This window comes from Amphibalanus amphitrite, unplaced genomic scaffold, assembly GCF_019059575.1.
Source record: "Amphibalanus amphitrite isolate SeventyFive unplaced genomic scaffold, NRLGWU_Aamphi_draft 000073F_arrow, whole genome shotgun sequence".
NCBI classification, from domain to species: Eukaryota; Metazoa; Arthropoda; class Thecostraca; order Balanomorpha; family Balanidae; genus Amphibalanus; species Amphibalanus amphitrite.
In genome coordinates this window covers 967,250-987,096 of record NW_024881569.1, presented here as the reverse complement: position 1 = coordinate 987,096, position 19,847 = coordinate 967,250, and the positions used below count along the sequence as shown (strand labels likewise).

The 19,847-nt window shown below is 47.2% G+C and overlaps 3 protein-coding genes across 6 annotated transcripts in view; 2 read left to right on the top strand and 1 right to left on the bottom strand.

Moving 5' to 3' along the window:
* Positions 1-2,026: 2,026 nt before the first annotated feature.
* Positions 2,027-7,950, top strand: LOC122379194 (eukaryotic initiation factor 4A-III). Of its 4 annotated transcripts, none has more exons than XM_043361177.1 (9): positions 2,027-2,064; positions 3,974-4,176; positions 4,731-4,933; positions 5,258-5,390; positions 5,616-5,749; positions 6,069-6,296; positions 6,567-6,675; positions 7,015-7,257; positions 7,646-7,950. In XM_043361177.1, the coding sequence occupies exons 2-9, from the start codon at positions 4,029-4,031 to the stop codon at positions 7,660-7,662; spliced, it is 1,215 nt and encodes a 404-aa protein (XP_043217112.1). In that variant the 5' UTR covers positions 2,027-2,064; positions 3,974-4,028; the 3' UTR covers positions 7,663-7,950. The 4 variants fall into 4 exon arrangements, with proteins under 4 accessions (XP_043217112.1, XP_043217113.1, XP_043217111.1 ...); XM_043361178.1 differs by lacking the exon at positions 2,027-2,064 and adding an exon at positions 2,298-2,381; XM_043361176.1 differs by lacking the exon at positions 2,027-2,064 and adding an exon at positions 2,321-2,368.
* A 691-nt stretch (positions 7,951-8,641) lies between these two features.
* LOC122379193 (eukaryotic translation initiation factor 3 subunit F-like) lies at positions 8,642-14,989 on the top strand. Its single transcript, XM_043361174.1, has 6 exons — positions 8,642-8,968; positions 11,307-11,377; positions 11,631-11,854; positions 12,138-12,346; positions 12,825-12,958; positions 14,812-14,989. The coding sequence occupies exons 1-6, from the start codon at positions 8,860-8,862 to the stop codon at positions 14,893-14,895; spliced, it is 831 nt and encodes a 276-aa protein (XP_043217109.1). The 5' UTR covers positions 8,642-8,859; the 3' UTR covers positions 14,896-14,989.
* A 2,417-nt stretch (positions 14,990-17,406) lies between these two features.
* LOC122379222 overlaps positions 17,407-19,847 on the bottom strand; it is a 76,526-nt gene continuing 74,085 nt past the window's right edge. The window contains exon 20 of the mRNA XM_043361228.1: positions 17,407-19,224. Coding sequence (XP_043217163.1) covers positions 18,811-19,224 — 414 coding nt within the window. The 3' untranslated portion in view covers positions 17,407-18,810. The remainder of the gene's footprint in view (positions 19,225-19,847) is intronic.

Genomic DNA, 19,847 nt, shown 5'->3' with positions numbered 1-19,847 from the left:
GCTTTAATGTTGTCTCTCCGCTCAGCTGTACTGTTGCCTCTCCGCTCATATATGACACCCTCTATATGAATGGCACTACTGATTGTCACACCCACTGTCCGTATTGTCCGTAGTGGTGTCTGAGCAGTAATCGCCACGCACTTTCAGAATGTGGATCGCTCATGATTGTTCAATACAATACAATACAATACGCCCATGTTCATACAGCGTGCAGAATCCAGATTCTATTGAGGAGAGTTGAGCCAAGTCACCATAGGCTCGGGAAGAGAGCAACGTGGAGGCCCACTGCCCCTTCCCCGGCCCCCACTGGGGGCGCCAGCGCCCAGCCACTCAACTTTTGACTGGATGTCAAGAGCGTCGCCACGAGGGGAACGAGTCGCCGGCCAGCCAAGGTAGCCAACGGCGTGTGAAGGTTGCCTGACCTCGAGGAAACTGAGATGGCACCAACGGAGGTTTGTTAAGTAGGCGACCAAAATTCGAGCGGCAGCAATCTGGGCACCTTCACAGATAGCAGTGCCGCGTATCAGGGGCCAGGGCGCCTTCGACGTTTAGCTGGGCGCCGATCATCAGGACGCCGGGGGAATATGACCCAATATCCCCCGTAAATATGTGCCTCGGAAGGGAGACCCAACCATAAAACTGAAAGCTCGCCGTATTTTATCCACTATTTTTCGAGCAGGTCCAGTAGATTTCCGTCCTCAAAAGTGCGGGGATATTCCCCAGTGTTTGAGGTGGATGGGACTATAGTAGCGTTTACACCGACAGGAGATTCCCATTGCCGGCTGTGGGAAACTGCTGTCGGTGTAAACGCCATTCATATTTCCTGCGTCACCCCTGTGGGGACGCCCTTACTCCATGGTGCCGAGCTTATCAATTTGGATATCAATGGAATCAAAATCTCTTATCGATCGATGAAGAACTAAATTACCCCGACCCGGAGAGCGTCTTTGGAATCAAAGCAGTAGCACATGACGCAAGACTTCAGGCAAATAAATCGTTCTTGTCTGAAATAAAACATTTGTGTATTGATAAGCACGTTTTATAAGCAATGGTAGCAAGATTTTCCACGTATTTGGTGAAAGTGATAATTTAGTAGCAGATACTTACCGTCGCATTTCGTTTTTTTAATTAATAATTTATATTGTCAGAACTAGCAACATATCTCTTTACTCAACAAAAATTACAAAAGTGAAAAGGAAATGATAAATTGCCTATATTTTGGTAAAACTATAAATTAATTCAGCACACATTTTTTTTACAGCGTTGAAGTCCAGCTCCAAAGGACAGCTGACGATCGTAGCCGAGCAGGCTCTTTGGTACTTCTTCACTATTTCTTAGAAGTACCCGTTAGTACCGATCATGTCTCACATAATAAGCTATTGGAACAAAAATATGCATGTTCTTCTAATCATTCTCCTTTCACACTTTAAATAAATACTTTTGAAATGCATTTACTAATTAATTTCACAAAAACGGCTTGAAATTTTACAACGTCAAAATACTTATTCCAATTTCCACCGTGAAACCACCACTATGTTACTTGCTTACAGAACCGTGCGCACAGTGCGCGCAGTTTTATCGTGACGTCAGAGGGTGCTTCCTTAGTGGCGCCCCCTGGCGGGGAACGCGTGCAAAAAGTCCAGCTCTTAGGCATGTCCAATATTAGGCTATGATAATAGTTTTTCACTATTAATTTTTATTTTTAAGGATGAAAACACATTTTCGTTACTAAAGAATCCCTACAACCTAAGATTGATTATTTTCGAAATGGCGTGGCCGGCTTCAAAATTATCTTCGCAAATACTTTACAGAAATACACCAGTCCTGCCCTGAATACATTTCTGGATAATATATATGTAAATAATAAAACATATAAAAATATGAGGCCTAGTTCCCTTTTTTGGAATGAAAAGGCCAGCTGAAAATAGTGGTCAAAATACCTTAGTGTTGTGGCGGCGAACCGGTTTTACCTAGTTCTCTATATACCGTGCTCCGCACGCTCCGCTCCGCGCCACGTCAACATGCCGACCACCAAAACAATCGAGCCACGAAAGTGCATGTTCAGTACGTTCAGTGCATGATGCTTTTTCTGCTCTCATAATTTTCATAGCTCGTAGAAGGTGAAATATTCTTATCATTTACGGTCCAAAAAAAGGTTCAGGTGCTTTAAAAACTGTCAAAACTGATATCATATGATTAAAATTTAAGAACGATTACTAAAAAAGAAATCAAAGGCTATAAAATGAAATTAATTCGATCATTTTAGCCTGTTTGTTTTTACTCTTGAATAGAAACATAAACGACCGACATCAGACATATGAGCCGCAATGATGGTTTTGGCGTCGGCCATTTGCCATTGGCTCTCGTGGTATTCGCATGAGGTTAGGTACTGGGGAGATTATTTTGAGTTTATGTGGTAGGTATTAGGTTAGATAGGAGAGTTCTCTGTCTACCTACTTGTACTGTGGATAGGCGCTTAGACCCAATGTTATTTTCTTGTGCAGGAGGTGCAAAATAATTATGAAAAGTGTTTTGCATGCTTGAATTAAATATGCTTTTCTTTTTCTTTTCCCAACGATGTATCAGTATGAAACTACGGAATAGCCTCCCAACTGTAGCTGTCACTGCCCCAAACATTCATCTCATCTGAAACATTGATCTGTTTCAGTTTAAACGTGGTATGGCCACGGCCATCCCAAACCAAATGTTTGCTGGTATTATTACGGAAAGAGTACGATCAGGAACCAATGTCACTATAGAAGTCATACCACATTATACATTTTGACCTCCTGAGCTCATGTCTGATAATTATTCTGTATCATAATGTTACCTCGCTGGTTTTTGTTGCTATTGTGACAATTTTATTGCCATTTTGTTTGCAAGCGCTAATTCCAGTTAATACTATTGTCTGCCTGTTCACCGTTACCTACATTGTTATCAAACTGGTGCACTTTTTGTGATATGAGTTCCTTATCTATCTTTTCACTTGCCTATATCCTATCAGACTGCTAAATAGGCTAGACCAGACAAGGTGAGTTAACAAGATGAGTATTGTAACATGAGTTTGCGTGCAACTCAAGCTCTGGGGTTTTGTCAGTATAGGACATAGGTACTAGGTAGCCAGTTTTCCTGAAAATTTTGTTGCATTTGCGAACATTGCATCTGTGAAACCTGTTTTAAGTACATTTTTGTCTCAAAATATCTCAAATGCCTACTTGTGCCATTGCTAGACTAGCTGTTAATGTGCGCAAGGAAGTCAAAGCAAAATTCTGAATTGGAATTGTCATATAAATAGGTTTGCTCCTTTGGTTGCTTGGTAAATGTCAATATAAATCTTGGAAGAGGTTTCATGAACTTTGAGGAAAGCCATTTTAGACCTGCCCTAGGAACATTTCTCATTCTCTGAGGAAATCAGCTGTTTGCAGAATGAGAAAAGGTTAGAGGAGCTTAGGGGAGGTGGGAGCAACCACGAGAGCAGACACAATTCTTTTGATTCCTACACTAGCTTACATGTAGGCCTTAGGATAGACATGCAGGTAGGTATTGAAATACAAAAAAATTCTAATGAATAGTGTTTGTCTATATTAAACAACTGGTAGTTATGGCAGGATATGAAAGTGGACTGTACTGTATGAATGTGGACTGTATGCACTGTGAAATATGTTATCATTTTTGGATAATCTTCCAGTAAGTTAAGTACCTTTCTGATCCTCACCTGCCAGTAAGGTATTTCTGTAGGCACCAGCTGTTGGGAAGATCTTGGGCAGCTATATGCATCTCTATGTATGGAGGTGGTTGGTGTCATTTTAGTTCATTTAACTACCTGATTTGATAATGCATTTAAATGTGTATTAGGTACTAGATTTTTTTTTCATGGGTCTTGATTTATTATGCATTATATGCTCATTCAACAATAACATGAAACATTTTTGATGTGGGTTCCCTTTTAAATCAGATATTTTTCTTTTTTCAGGTGACAGAGGTTTGGAGGTACCTTTATATTTAAGCTCAAAACACATTTTTTAGTCATGGAGCCTGGAAGAGTGGGAAGAAAGAACCAAAATCTTGAAGATCTATCAAATGTTGAATTTGAAACAAGTGAAGATGTTGAGGTTGTGCCAACTTTTGATAATATGAACCTTCGTGAAGATCTTCTCAGAGGAATATATGCATATGGTGAGCTAGCACCTGTGCCCCTGCCAGCCTGAGTAGTTATGTGAAGCCTGCCAGAACCCAAACTGGTCACTACGGACCAGCGAGGACCCAAACTTATCCCTTACAACCCACCGGGACCCGAATGGATCGCTATCGACCAACCGGGACACATTCTGACCCTTGCGGGCCGATTGGAACACGAACTAATCACTATCACCCTACTGGGTCCGGAATTGATAGTTACCGACCTACCGGGACCCGAACCGACAATTATCGGCCGTTTGGGACTCGGACTCATCACAGTAATCAACCATCCGGGACCAACCGGGACCCGAGCTATCCATTGCCGGCCGATCAGAACGGGACTGACTGTAACCGACCAGTCAGGACTCAAACCGATCGCTATCGGCCGTTCAGGACCCGAACCGACTGTGGTCGACCGGCCAGTATCTCGATCTAACCATTACTGTTACCTGCACCGGACCCTGAATCAATCGTTACCACTTGCTCCGTCTAATATCACCTGACAGCCTTCTGTGCCCAAACTGACACTTTTCTCCGGTTGGTATCGGCAGGTTTCGAGCGTCCATCAGCCATACAGCAGCGTGCCATCCGTCCGATCCAGAAAGGTCGCGATGTGATTGCGCAGGCGCAGTCGGGTACCGGTAAGACGGCCACCTTCTCCATCGCGGTACTGCAGAGCCTGGACACGACGCTGCGCGAGACCCAGGTGCTGATCCTGTCGCCCACGCGCGAGCTGGCCGTGCAGATTCAGAAGGTGAGGAAAACGAGAGACTAGGTACTTGTAGGGCCTCGCACCGCAGCGTTAGGTACGACCGTACCTAACTAGCGCGCTGGGTCGGTGCGTTGCTAACCCAGTTGGGTCGGTATTTGGCATAGATAATCAGTCGAGCTATTGTAATGTGGGCGACTGCTTCAAATATAAATACACGTATGCATCGTCTCTAATCGCTATTGCTGGTTAGTATTGGTCACCTTAGTTTTACGCAAGTGACTGCTTTTTTAAGTCGTCTGATGACCGGCAGCTATCACTGTCCGTTCGCCACAACTAAAAAGTCTTCTGTTTTACCCTCCTCTGCAGGTGATTCTGGCTCTGGGAGACTACATGAACGTGCAGTGCCACTCGTGTATCGGAGGCACCAGTCTCGGAGAGGACATCCGCAAACTCGACTACGGACAGCACGTGGTCTCCGGCACACCGGGACGCGTCTTCGGTGAGTCGCCAATGGAAACGCGAATCACGATTGAGTCAAATGATGAGTCAGGAAGTGCCAGTGCGGCTGCTGATTCAGTGCCTAGGAAACCAAGGGATTGGGGGGTTGCGAAGTTCAACCATAGGTTTCGTCTTGTCAGTGCCAGTTGAGCTAACTCACCAGTCACCTGCGTTGGAGCGCTCCAAATACCGATCGTGTTACTGGACGTGTCCTCTGCCTCCCCAGACATGATTCGTCGCCGGACACTGCGCACCCGCTCCATCAAGATGCTGGTACTGGACGAGTCGGACGAGATGCTCAACAAGGGCTTCAAGGAGCAGATCTATGACGTGTACCGCTACCTACCGCCGGCAACACAGGTTAGACGCAAGCGCATGCAGCAGCTAATGACGTACCGTGGTGAAGTCTATGGCGCTTTTTGCGGCCAGTCTGCATCTGCGACACGGACATTGATCGCAATTATAGTTTTGATGCTAAATATGCTGTTTGAAATTTACGAGACTAATCGGTGAACAATGATTCTGCTTCTTAATTCACTTGCTCTTTGTCATTTGGATACTGTGACAATGACTCATGCTTATCCAGTGCATATTGGCGTATTCATGTCAGCCACTTTTCCGATGTATGCCGCGTCCGTGGCGGTCTGCGTCTCTTCCAACCTCCGCCGTCTGCCAACAGGTGGTGCTGCTGTCAGCCACACTGCCGCACGAGATCCTCGAGATGACCAGCAAGTTCATGACGGACCCGATTCGCATCCTGGTCAAACGTGACGAGTTGACGCTGGAGGGCATCAAGCAGTTCTTCGTGGCCGTGGAGCGCGAGGAGTGGAAGTTTGACACGCTGTGTGACCTGTACGACACGCTCACCATCACACAGGCCGTCATCTTCTGCAACACGAAGAGGAAGGTGAGCACGGCGGCCGCTGGCAGAGCGTCACGGGCGTAGATGGGTAGAACGCGGACAGTAATCTGCGTGGTCGAGGTAAATTAGTGTAAGCCTAGGAAGTGGGCTAGTGGGTCTGTGTTTAACTCAACGCATTGTGAAATTGGCATTTTATCTAGTTAAAAACAGTGATTTTATTTATTTCATGTTGATTGTTTTTTTGGGAACCCACGGTGTTCACTCTGTTGGTCTGTGCCTGGTGTGATGTATCCCTGCCGCTTGGCTCTGCTGCAGGTGGACTGGCTGACGGAGAAGATGCGCGAGGCCAACTTCACCGTCACCTCCATGCACGGAGACATGCCGCAGAAGGAGCGAGAGGCCATCATGAAAGAATTCAGGGCAGGTGCGTTACTTCCTCCTTAATCCCTCTGGTACTGGCGTCTTAAAGCCTCAATAAACAACGAATCAAATATCTATATTCACTGGTGCTCAAGCCTCATCGTTTGTGACCTCCATTCACCCTCCCTTTGTCATATATGATCCACAGTGGTCCCATCCTCTCTGGCTCATCTTATTGCTCTGAGGGGTCACAGACGACGAGTTTTACCACCTGAGTCCCCTTTAAGCACCGATAACTAAGCTGATTTGGGTGCTCTTAAAACCCAAACATTATCTTTATCGCCCCTTCTGACCTGCACAGAGCACTGACCGTTCGCTCTCACCGCCCAAACCTTTCCACCAGGTCACAGCCGGGTGCTCATAACCACGGATGTCTGGGCTCGCGGTATCGACGTGCAGCAGGTCTCCCTGGTCATCAACTACGACCTGCCCAACAACCGTGAGCTCTACATCCACCGGATCGGCCGCTCGGGACGATTCGGACGCAAGGGTGTCGCCATCAACTTCGTCAAGGCGGACGACATCCGCATCCTGCGCGACATCGAGCAGTACTACTCGACACAGATCGACGAGATGCCCATGAACGGTGAGTGCTGGTGGTGGCCGTTTATCTGTGTGCTGCATTGCTGCATTGCCTACTCATGAGTCGAATGTATGGAGCTGTCTCGACTTTCAAAGGAATTGAAAGACACCGGTAGGCAATCGCGACTGGCACTTAGCATGGTTTCAGATATCTGCCTATTGTCATTAAATGCTGTTTGATTTTTCTATTTATAAAATTCAAATTGGTTTAATTGTCTACATAATTTCTTTCAATTTTGTGCCGTGTTCTACTTGTCTATGTCGCTGCGACAGTCTCTGCCGCATATTCGTATCGTCATTCCGTTTTCGACTGATGTGTCTCGGATTTACATATTTTTTATGTCGCGCCATACGTGCGTGTTGTCTGACAATGTCTCCGTCCCTGTTTTCAGTGGCCGATCTGATATGAAGCGGAGATGTCGAGCGGCATCGCCGTGCCGAGAGCGTCATCCCTCTTCACTTCACCGTCAGCGCCCTGTCGCCCTTTGAGTCGACTGACATTCACATTGTGTGTTATACCCGGTACGCTATGTGTGCTGCCGCTTTAATAGACGCGTGGCCCGTGTGTCGAAGCAGACGCCCGCAGGGTCCAGAGGACCGGTATCGCGTCGGTCGTAGCAGCATCCGCGCAGCGCTACAGAATGGTGTATAACGCTGGTCATTTCACATACTGGATGCTAATACACGTTGATTTGGAGCTGCGAGTCTCCGACCGTAATGGCGTGGCGCCTAGGAGACAGTTGTTCTCAGCCAGTGATTATAATTAGCACTCGAGGTTTGTCTTTGAGGTGCCCTTGATGGCTTTGCGTGCGACAGAACTATAGTAGTTGCCGAGAAGTCTGCGGAAGGTGTTCCCGAGCCGTAAGTACCAGAGATGGGGAGCTACAGACACGAGTCCCAAGACAATCAGAATTCCAACAATCTGCAATTATCAAAATGCAGTTTGTGACATCAGCCCAAGCATATGAAGAGCCTTCGAGAACTGACATATCTGCACATTATCATATGGCATTAATTATTTAGTAACTGCTTGCTGCCATGCTTCCATCGTGCGCGATTCATTTACGACGAACCTGATACATTTGTGCCATTCTTAGACAACATTGATGGCTGAGTTGTGCACTGGAAAATTACGTCACGAGACCAATGACCTTAAAGACAATGAAAAAATATCAATCTTTTTGACATTTGTTATGTTGTGTTAGCCCAGGCCATACACCAGCTCTGTAAAAAATTATCTTTTGCATTGAAGCATATTTTTTAAACAATTTGTTAATGTCTCTTTTGGTGTTTTTGATCTACTTGTTGTTGATCTATGACGTTTTGTTTTGATGTATGACGTCATTTATCTTTTTGAATCGTATGGTAATCGATATCGACTCTGACATATTGAAAACCTCGAGACTTGAGTGTGATTTGGCTCGAGTCAAGGGAATGAGTGTTATCTCGGGATAATTTTTCCGTGCATTTTTGTTGCAGGTGTGCGACGCTGATTGGTTTTAACTCATTTGCCGTGCAGTTTTTATGATTCTTAGGCAGAAAACAAAACGTTTGGAAGCCATTCACTGAAGGAGTCCTTTTTATTGCTGATTTCCAGAAGAACAAAATGTCCCTTGATCTAACTGTAAAAGTGCACCCCACTGTGCTTTTTCAAATTGTTGATGCCTATGAAAGGAGAAGTCAAGATAAAGCCAGAATCATCGGTACATTGTTAGGTAAGGTTTATCACTAGTTGCCTTGTTGTTAAGATTTATTGCAATGTTCATCCGGTTCTGTAAATGGTGATTTGGGCCTCCACCATATGCTACTGCAGAGGGCTGTTCATGAGCCCCATGTACAGTAGGAATGTACACAGGCTCTTAGCTCCGCTCACTGCATCCCTACGTCAGCATTCTGTCACTGCACACTGTGACTGCGCGTTGGCTGTGTGCGGCCCACTGCACGCAGCCGTTTGATGTTATACAGACTACCCCTCCCCTACCCCCACCCCTGCTGCACACACTGCACTGAGCAGTGTGCGGTGCCCGTGAACAGCCCTCTGGATAAGCCTAATTTCATTTTTGAGTGATTCCATCGTTTGCGTAGGTTGGTATGATTGTGATATTGTGTTGACGGTATCGGTAACCCTGGCGTCACCGGTAGCGTTTTCGTTCAAGGTTAAGGTTTCCTGCATTAGGCAGCATTAGGCCACCGTGCCAAGCCGTAGCATGCTGTGACGTCACTGGGTAAGAGAACGTACCACGCTATCAGTATCGACTGAGACTCAGATAGACTCAGAACGACTCAGTCAGACTCGAACTGACTCAGGCAGACTCAAACTGACTCAGACCGACTCAACCGACTCAAATAGATTCCGATCGACTCAGATCGACTCAGAACGACCCAAACTGACTCAGACCGACTCAACCGACTCAAATCGATTCCGATCGACTCAGACCGACTCCAAACGACTCAACCGACTCAAATAGTTTCCGATCGATTCCGATTGACTCAGACAGACTCAGAACGACTCAGGCAGACTCAAACCGACTCAGGCAGACTCAAACTGACTCGACCGACTCAGGACGACTCAAACTGACTCAGACCGACTCAAACTGACTCAGGCCGACTCAACCGACTCAAATCGATTCCGATCGACTCAGACCGACTCAGAACGACTCAGGCGGACTCAAACCGACTCAAATCGATTCCGAGCGACTCAGGCAGACTCAGAATGATTCAGGCAGACTCAGACAGACTCAGAACGACTCAGGCAGACTCAAACCGACTCAGGCAGACTCAAACTGATTTGACCGACTCAGAATGACTCAAACTGACTCAGGCCGCCTCAAACTGACTCAGACCGACTCAAACTGACTCAGACCGACTCAACCGACTCAAATCGATTCCGATCGACTCAGACCGACTCAGAACGACTCAGGCCGACTCAAACCGACTCAAATCGATTCCGAGCGACTCAGGCAGACTCAAACAGACTCAGAACGACTCAGGCAGACTCAACCCAACTAAAATCGATTCCGAGCGACTCAGAAAGACTCAGAACGACTCAGGCAGACTCAAACCGACTCAGGCAGACTCGGGCCGATTCAGATAGACTCAGGCAGACTCAAACCGACTCAGGCAGACTCAGACTGATTCAGCTCGATTCCGAGCGACTCAGAACGACTCAGAACGACTCAGACAGACTCATGCGGATTCAAACCGACTCAACCGACTCAAATAGAGTCAGTTTGAGTCTGCTTGAGTCGGTTTGAGTTTGCCTGAGTCGTTCTGAGTCTGTCTGCGTCGATCGGAATCGATTTGAGACGGTTGAGTCGGTCTGAGTCAGTTTGAGTCGTTCTGAGTCGGTCTGAGTCGAGCGGAATCGATTTGAGTCGGTTGAGTCAGTCTGAGTCAGTTTGAGTCGTTCTGAGTCTGTCTGAGTCGATCGGAATCGATTTGAGTCGGTTGAGTCGGTCTGAGTCAGTTTGAGTTCTGAGTCGGTCGAGTCAGTTTGAGTCTGCCTGAGTCGTTCTGAGTCTGTCTGAGTCGATCGGAATCGATTTGAGTCGGTTGAGTCGGTCTGAGTCAGTTTGAGTCGTTCTGAGTCGGTCTGAGTCGATCGGAATCTATTTGAGTCGGTTGAGTCGTTCCGAGTCGGTCTGAGTCGATCGGAATCGATTTGAGTCGGTTGAGTCGGTCTGAGTCAGTTTGAGTCGTTCTGAGTCGGTATGAGTCGATCGGAATCTATTTGAGTCGGTTGAGTCGGTCTGAGTTAGTTTGAGTCTGCCTGAGTCGTTCTGAATCTATCTGAGTCTCAGTCGATACTGATAGCGTGGTACGTTCTCTTACCCAGTGACGTCACAGCATGCTTCGGCTTGGCACGGTGGCCTAATGCTGCCTAATACAGGAAACCTTAACCTTGAACGAAAACGCTACCGGTGACGCCAGGGTTACCGATACCGTGTTGACTACCTACCCAGATTTATAGAAGCTAGACAGTAAAGCTAGTCCTCCCTTGAAAATGGCTGGATCTGACAGTGTTAACAGCTTACATTGTCTCTTTTGTTTCAGGAACGTATGAGAAAAATGGAGTGGAGGTCACAAACTGCTTCTGTGTACCCCATGCTGAGACACAGGAAGAGGTAAAAGCCTGACATTGTCTTGGTTACCAACAGCAAGCTAAAATGCTTTAGGGTATAGCTGGGTTTTAGTTGTCAATGCTTGATGAAAATAAGGCCAGCTAGTTCGTAAAATGAGCTGAGTTAGGCAGCATTTTCTCGCTCCCACAACATGCCTAATGCTGACAGCTCAACCTGATACAGCACCAGATTGCCATCTGGGTGTTATCTGTCATCACTAGTGCCCTCTGTAACTCCCCCTCCCTCCTTCCCCCAGCTCTTCATCAAGATGGACTTTGCCAGCGAGATGTACGAGCTACACCAGCAGGTGGCACCGCTGGAGATGATGGTCGGCTGGTTCGCCACCGGGCCCGAGGTCACCGACCACTCGGTACTCATCCACACGTACTACTCCAAGCAGGCCAAGTGCCCCACCCCCATACACCTCACCCTGGACACCATCATGGCCAACGGACGCATGAGCTGGAAGGCCTACATCAGGTAGGACTAGCACTGGTTCTGTGTGACTTGTGGTGATGATGAAATGAATGACTGACTGATGATTGAATTGTCTAGTTTTTCAGTATTCTAAATAGGCAAACTGATATTACATAACTGACTCTGGTCAGAACATGTTTGGAAACTTTATTTGCATTTTCTCAGTGGTTCTCAATTCTCAGTAGTTCTAAAATGAGGCATGGTATGGGTGCTGCTTTGATTGTCGATGCTGCATTTCTCTCGCCTGTCCCTGCACTGGCTAATGTCGTCCTCCCCCCATCTTCAGCAACCCAATGGGCGTGCCGGGCGGCACGGGCGGCACCATGTTCAGCCCGGTACCCGTCGAGCTGGTGGCGCACAGCGCAGAGCTGGTCGGCATGAACGTCGCACAAAACACCAAGTACAGCAAGACAAAGACGTTCGAGCCGGAGTCGGACCTCAGTCAGTTCACCGGCGCTGTGCGCAACATCGAGGAGATGATCGATCACTTGACAGGTCAGTAGGGGCCAGGGGGGCAGGGGCTAGTTGTGTTTGGGTTGGAAAGGGCGAACTTATCATGAAGGATTCCCACAACCCAGCATAGAAAACAGAATGAGATATTCCGTCGATAGTTATGTTGATTCGATATTAATTTTGCTTTGTTTCTTTCTCGCCATTTTGTTCACTCTTTTTTTTCGCCGTCATGTTTTCACAATCGTCATTAGGTAAAAAAAAAGCATTGAAATGAGAAACGTTTAAGTTGCTGTTTCATGGGCCCCAGATCCCAGGACACTGAACACCTTGTGGATTTGAACTGCAGGCATTGGTAGTTTTAGCGTATGTGGGGTGTACTTATTGGTCGTTTGGAAAACTGTTGGAAAACTGCCTATGAATGCTCTTCTCCGCTATACCCCGTTTGTCTCGTTTTCTTTTTTTCCTGTTCTACCTCCCGTGTGCTCGACCTCTGACGATACCGCCCTGCCCGCTCCGCCAGCGTACGTGGACGGGGTACTGTCGGGGACCACCGAGCCGGACGCCACGGTCGGCCGACAGCTGCTCGACATGGTGCACTCGGTGCCGAAAATGTCGCAGGAACAGTTCGACGAGATGCTCAACTCGAACATCAAGGTACGACCTACTATACTAGGCAGGAGCGGATGGTATCTGATTTGGCCCACAATTGTCCCCGTGACAGCCACCCTAAAAAGCATTGTTTCAGTAGCCGCACTCCTCAACATCCAGCAAATGCATCTCCAATGCTGCACTAACGTATATTTCTGGGTTTTTACACCTATAACCTGGCTATCTCATGGAAGTGGAGAACATGTTCAGCAAGATCAGCTGACTTTGAAATTCGAAAAGCTGACACAGCCCGTAGTTCAATGTGCTTAGTTTTTTCGTAAATGCTGATTTTTGCCGATATTTAAGTCGGTGATGCATTGCTTGATGTCGCGTGGGTGTTACGATTTAATTGTGGTATATGGGCGCACCGTGCCGCAAAAGCAAAGGTCGTGTAGGCGGTGAGTAATCAAATTGCCAGCCAAGCCAAACAGCAGCATCCGTGCTTTGCAGCATACCTGAAGTTAATTAGCATGTTTTGATGCCATTTTTATATTAAAATGCCGATATAGGGTAAGGGCGGGTAAGAGTACGCGGGCGATAAGAGTACGCATCAGCTGTTTCGGTTACTTAGCAACGCGGGTTTGTCGAGTTCATGAAGTGACATGAAGCCGCCAGTGCGTGCATGTCACCAACGGAACGCGGGCGTTGAGCGGCGACGCTGTTGAGTTTAGGGCGATGAATATTATTTTCGAGCGTTATGATATTATTATGATATGGTACAATAATTTTGATACTTGGCAGTTGAGATAAGGTACATTTCCGTGATTGTTGTGGGAAACTTGTGAGGTTATCTGGGGAAATACTGTACAGTGCAATATTCTGTTTGCGAAGTTTTGCACAACGTTTCGGGGTTGTTTTGTGCGCGAATTGCATGTACGGTAAGAGGACGCACTGTTCAGGAGGGTAAGAGTACGCAGAATTATACATTAAATCGAATATACAGAAATATAGAATTGTTAATCTATCGCTCAATGACGTTTGTTTTGTAGGTATATCATCAATGGAGCACTGTGATGCAGATGCGTACCCGAAATTCTTCCAAATACCAGTTATTCTCCTTTTTGATTGTGCATTTTTTTTTTAAGAAACACACGACATGATTATTTCCTGATTTATAGACTTGAAAGATTTATTTTATGTTTTTCTTTTTGGATACTAGAATTAACTTAAATGCCTTCTGAGTTTGAAGTTAAGCATTTGGACAGTGCAAGCTGCATAGGTGTGTGTTCATATGCTTGCGTACTCCACCCGCCTGGCGTGCGTACTCTTACACACCCCATATGGTAAGAGTACGCAAGTGCAACGGTTCAGAAAATGTCAGTTTTAGACCACTTCCATTTACGCTGAAGGATCGCTGCCCCATGGGTTGATGGCTAATTCAATGAACTTTAATATTCCCTATTTGCGATTTCTTTCCTTCAAATATTAAACAAATGAGAGCAAGAAATCCACTAAGTGCGTACTCTTATACGACTTCACCCTACCACTTGAGTGAAACATTTCCCGTAAACATCATATGCTAGGATATGTTCACAAAGTTTCGGGTACCTAACATTTTAAGTTGGGTTGCTTGCATCCGGTGCTGGGATGCCCTCTGTGACTTTGTGCCATCGCCCGCAGCTGCTATACCTGACATGTAAAGTTTAATCCCTCATTAGATAGGAGGTCCACACTGAACGAGTGAATTACCGAGTAATTTGCCACAGCAAACTGTTTACGGATACCCCATAAGTCACGTGGTCGCGGATGTCATGCACAGCGCCATGTGAGGACTCACCACGTGACCAACCGTTGGCCGTCCGCAGCTCCGACCTGTTGCGTGTGACTGACCGCTCCACGCGCCCGTTCTCCGTCCACAGGACCTGTTGATGGTGGTGTACCTGTCTCAGCTGACCAAGACACAGATCCAGGTGAGCGAAAAGCTCAGCCAACTGAAACTGTAGGCCGCTGTCGGTCCCTGTGGTGGCCAAACTCGGGTCCTGTCTCGCTCGCGTCGGTCGGTGTTGGAGATTGGAATAAAGGTCCGTTCTTCGATTACCCCCTTTTTTGTTTTCGTGCTCTACGGTAAATTTTGATCTAATGGATGTCCTCGTGGCACTATATTTGGCTCTGGCACTGACACATTCGCTAGCGTTGATTGAAACTGGGGCAGTTCCGGGTGGACCGACGTTCTTGATGTGTTTGACAGCGGGAATGCGAGTCTTTTGAAGTGGCAACATCGGTGACATCTGGGCTGATGCCTGATGGAAACCGTCAGTTACTGGCACATTCATCTGTCCTTTGATCTGCGATAACTAGGGAATCCAGCCACTCGCATAAGTTTAGAACCATATCATTTTTCGACGCAGCATAATCATTTATTTTGCTAAAAATATTGCAGTTGAATTTGAAATGTGTCTCCTGCATGAAGATGAGCTCAGAAAAGGAATAGTTTGAGTGCTTTTTTCAGTTTTAATGTTTGAATGAAAACGAAAATTTCTGTTTTGGTTTTACTCTGTTCTGACATGGTATAAAAGGGATAAAAGGTTTGTGTATCGACTTTGTCTTCATCTCGAGGGTTGAATAATGACAGTGACTAAAAATGCAAAATTAGCTAGGTCCATCAAAAGACCAAAAATCCACACTACCTGCAAATGATCGTTTCACCACACATTGAGAAAGATGAGGCAGCATGGTGTAAGCTCTCATTGACCATTCCATCCGGCCGACGCTATGACGGTGTATTAGCGCCGTATACGTCCGATATTGCGTAATCGGGCGACACGAAGGCATCCCAAATGGCCTATGCGGCATACCGGATGCTCGGCATGCAGTCATTGGTGTGTCCCTGCGTGGGGGTGCTGAGTGGGTGAGGGCGAAAGTCACCGGGCGGCCGCAGTCGGCTCGGGTAGCTCTCTCCGTGGTGGTTGTAGGGGGCTACTGAAGCCTAACCCTCGCCCGCACATGCCATTTTGCCATCCTAGAACGCACATGGGGGGGGGGGTTGCCACCCCCCCCCCCGCGCCATTTCGTTCCTGTTGGAGATAGAGCTTAGCGGTAAAGACCAAAAAGATTCTTTGGGAAGAGACGAATCCAATGATACCCAGTTTTATCTTCTCAGGTCAGTCATTGACCTTCCAGGTCAGGTCAAACTAAAAAATGTTGCTGTTTTGGGTCACCGTTGGATATCAAGTGCGCTGCTTATCAAATACCGATGACGATGCTGTTTTCTGGTGCCAGGCCAGCTAGAACCTCTTTGTCACACTACCCGACCAGAATTTTGCGGCTGAGGTCATTTCAGGTCAAGTTAGGTCAAGGTCAATTATATGTGTTTGTATGTCTGTGTGTGTCTGTGTGTATACTGATGTGTGCACCGATTGTTTTCGGGTCCATATTACATGAAATCATGCTCTGAGAAGCTTTTACCAAAAATGCAGTCAAAAAAATTCAAAAAAAGTAAATTCAGCTTGCCTAAAACGTAATTATCTTAGATGACCTAGGTTGACCTTGACCCTGACCTTGACCCCTGTACATCGTCAAACAACATGTTCCATGATAGGTGGGAGGTAATACTGGCAAAAAAGGCCGAAATCAGGGTGTCAAAAGCTCGCAAGACCCATGGCAAACGCAAGATGTTGAGAATTGGCCATTTGGGTCATGACATGACCTGAAAAACAAGGTCATATCTCCGAAACCAAAAATCACAGAAACTTGAAATTTTCAGTGGACATCAAGAAAGGATAGAGGAGCAGCTATACGAAAAATCAGCGTTCTAGCGCTAAAAATGTTGAGTGCAGAGCAGAAAGACTACCTGGGGGGGGGGGTGGCAACCACCCCCCCCCCCATGTGCGGGCGAGGGCTAACGGAAGGGGGTGGGTTGACCTGGTCGGTCTCCGTGCCTTCATTGCACGGGTGCCTTCATCGGTGCTTCAGAATCAGCTCATTTGCGCCCAGTTAATCAACTTACGTACAATGCAATACTGGTCGTTCCGGTCTTTATGGTCATGACCTTTGATGGCCATGAACCCAATCAGAAGTTTTGGTTTCCGATATAATTCAGGGACATTATTGAGGGGCTCGAAAACCTGTTGCGCGACCGCAGTGATTTCATCTGACCTTTCATTCGCCACAGGTTAGAAACATTCGGTGCCTTATCTAACGCCCACACAGCGCTTGCCCTCAGCATCAGTCCTCGTTTAGGATTGCTAAAAGGAGACAGAGGGAATACCGAGAAGGTCAAACCGCACACTGCCGTTCTAAAAACATGTTGACGTGGCGCTCTGAGAACTGTTTCGGCTGGCACGAATGTCGAGAGAAATCTTGACTGACCCGGCACTGATAGCTATACGTTCATTAGCCCTATAATTCATGATGCGATATAACAAGAGTTAGGATGAAATTTGGAGTTAATAGGAGTGTAAATACTTTTTTTACATCAAAAATTGTTGCATTTATCGGTCCACATAAACACATTACACCAACAAGTGTGTTTGTATTTGCAAAAGACAGCATCTCTGGTTCGATTATCATTTTCGAGCAGCATTTACAAAAATAGACATAACACCATGTGAGTTGCTGTGCGCTGGTTGCCTGGGTTCCTACGCTTTCTCTCAGCACACGCACGCGGTTACAGTCGTATCCAGTACTCGCTGACACACAATTTGCACATCATGTCTCGTCAGTCGAACCAAGTTTGCCTCTAGTCCCAGTATCCCTGCACTTGCGCCAGTCTCTCTCAGTTTGAAGGTAGTCATTTACTCTGAGTAACCATTTACTTGCGCTCCACACTGAACAATCTGGACACTTACACCATGCACAACGTTCGATATACATATAGGCACGCTTACAGCAATGCAAGGGACAACGGTGTAACTAATCTCACCCTCCATCCTTCTGACCTCTAGCATGTTCTCACATCTTACCGGTTTCTCACTCATACCATACACAGATAACGTGACTGTACCAATATAACGTAAAAATTCTGCGCGCAAAATGCCAACTCAGTGCATGGAATGGTCGTATGTGGCAGCCAGTTACATGGAGGTGAGGAGACAACATACATCGAACCGTTGACTGCATTGTCGTACCATGTATAACTGTTGTCATTAAGTAAGCGTAGTCACAGTAATTTTCTTCTTCAAGTGCAACACATCTTGAACTTCGCTTTTCGAAACATCGTAAGTAGGTCGATCCCTAACATTGGAGATACAGAGCGTACAATAGAATCGTCAGAGTACATAAATGTTTGTCGCATAGCAAATGAGTAGCAGTCACGGTATACAACGATAAAATCCATCCAAAAATACAACAACTACATAAGAACAATATGCAGAAAACAAGCTCGAACACTCAACACAACAGCCAACAGGAATGGAACACCTCTCTAACAACAAACTGGCGCTTTCCGTTTTGGGAGCTGTGTACCGGGTAAGAACCAGCATCGGACCATGGGTCGGCTGGCTAGGAGGGTCGCCGGTCAGTCTTCTCTGCTGTTTCCCGCTGAACGTGCACTGCTGTTGGTCTGAATCGGGTAAGCTGTATCGACACACTGAGGTCAAACGGTGTGCTGCGTCGGGGAATGGTGACACTTTGTCGCTGTCGAGAACAACGTATGCACACTGGGCCGTCAATGGCGACATACGAGTATTCGGCCAAAGCGACCACCTTGCAGCCGCACACAGCTAGGACAGCAGACACCACTGACCGGCGACCACCCCTGCCAGCCAACAGACAGCCCATGGTCCTCGCCAGCCACCCAACACTGGCCACACGAAAAGCGACACTCGGCGCACCCGCGCCATTACGAAAATACATTCAGTGGCTACATCTAGTTGAGTCTGTAAGCGTATCAGGCACCGGCGGCCGGCCGGCCAGCGCGGCTACAAGCCGTTATCGAACGAGCCCCACTCGCTGCTGAACTTGGAGTCCTGTCGACTCATCTTCTGCTGACAGGCCTCCAGATAGCTGTCCTGGATGCGGTACATGCCAGAGTTGGCCTGGAACATGAGCGTTTCCAGGATACGCTCGTTCTTGATGGCCTTGCTGGGGAGGACGATTTTGATGAGCTCCTGGGGCGAGATGCGGTACAGTTTCAGGTCCCGAGTCAGTCGCTCCATGGTGCACTTGAACTCGATTCGGGCGTCGACCCGGTTGGGCGCCTTGGTGCGCACTTTGTGCTTGGTCCACTGAAGCATCACCTCGAATTTGCGGATCTCGGGTGTCTCCAGGTTGCGGGACATGATCATCTGCACCATGGACTCGGAGAGACCGAGGAAGTCGGCGGACTGGAACACCTGAGGGACACGGCGGCAGGGCACACAGGTCACAAAGAGGAACAGACCTGTCGAGCAAGGCAGCACTCAGAGCGCACAGATTACATGCACAGGCCAGAAGAGCAAGGTAACACATACAAGGCTAAGGTTACAGACACGCAAACGTCACTTGAATAACAGAACTCTTCTCCAAACGATCCGGGGACCCAGGGAGGGGTACAGGTGCGAGTCGTTGGCAATGAACGGACAATGTGTAACAGCGCGTATGTGAGGTCGCTAAACAAGAGAGGGGAAATGGAAGTCTGTATAATCAAGAAGGGATCGGGGCTCAGAAGTGATCGTGCTCCAGTAGGCTGAATGTAACCATCGTGCGCATCAACTGCGCCACACTCAACATCCGGGACATTCAGACGATCATTGAACCGTTCGGCGATGCGAAATGTCCCAAACAACCCCTAGCTTCACTAGCTTATGCCTATCAAATATGATTGCCTCTCCCATTAGCCGTATCATCCCACACAAACAATGGCTTTTCAACCGAATCGCATATAGCAGATTACCAGTATGCACTGGCTCACAAAGTCATTGTGTTATTACCGGTATTCAGATCAGTCGCTATCAGTCATACTGGGATCAGGGTATCG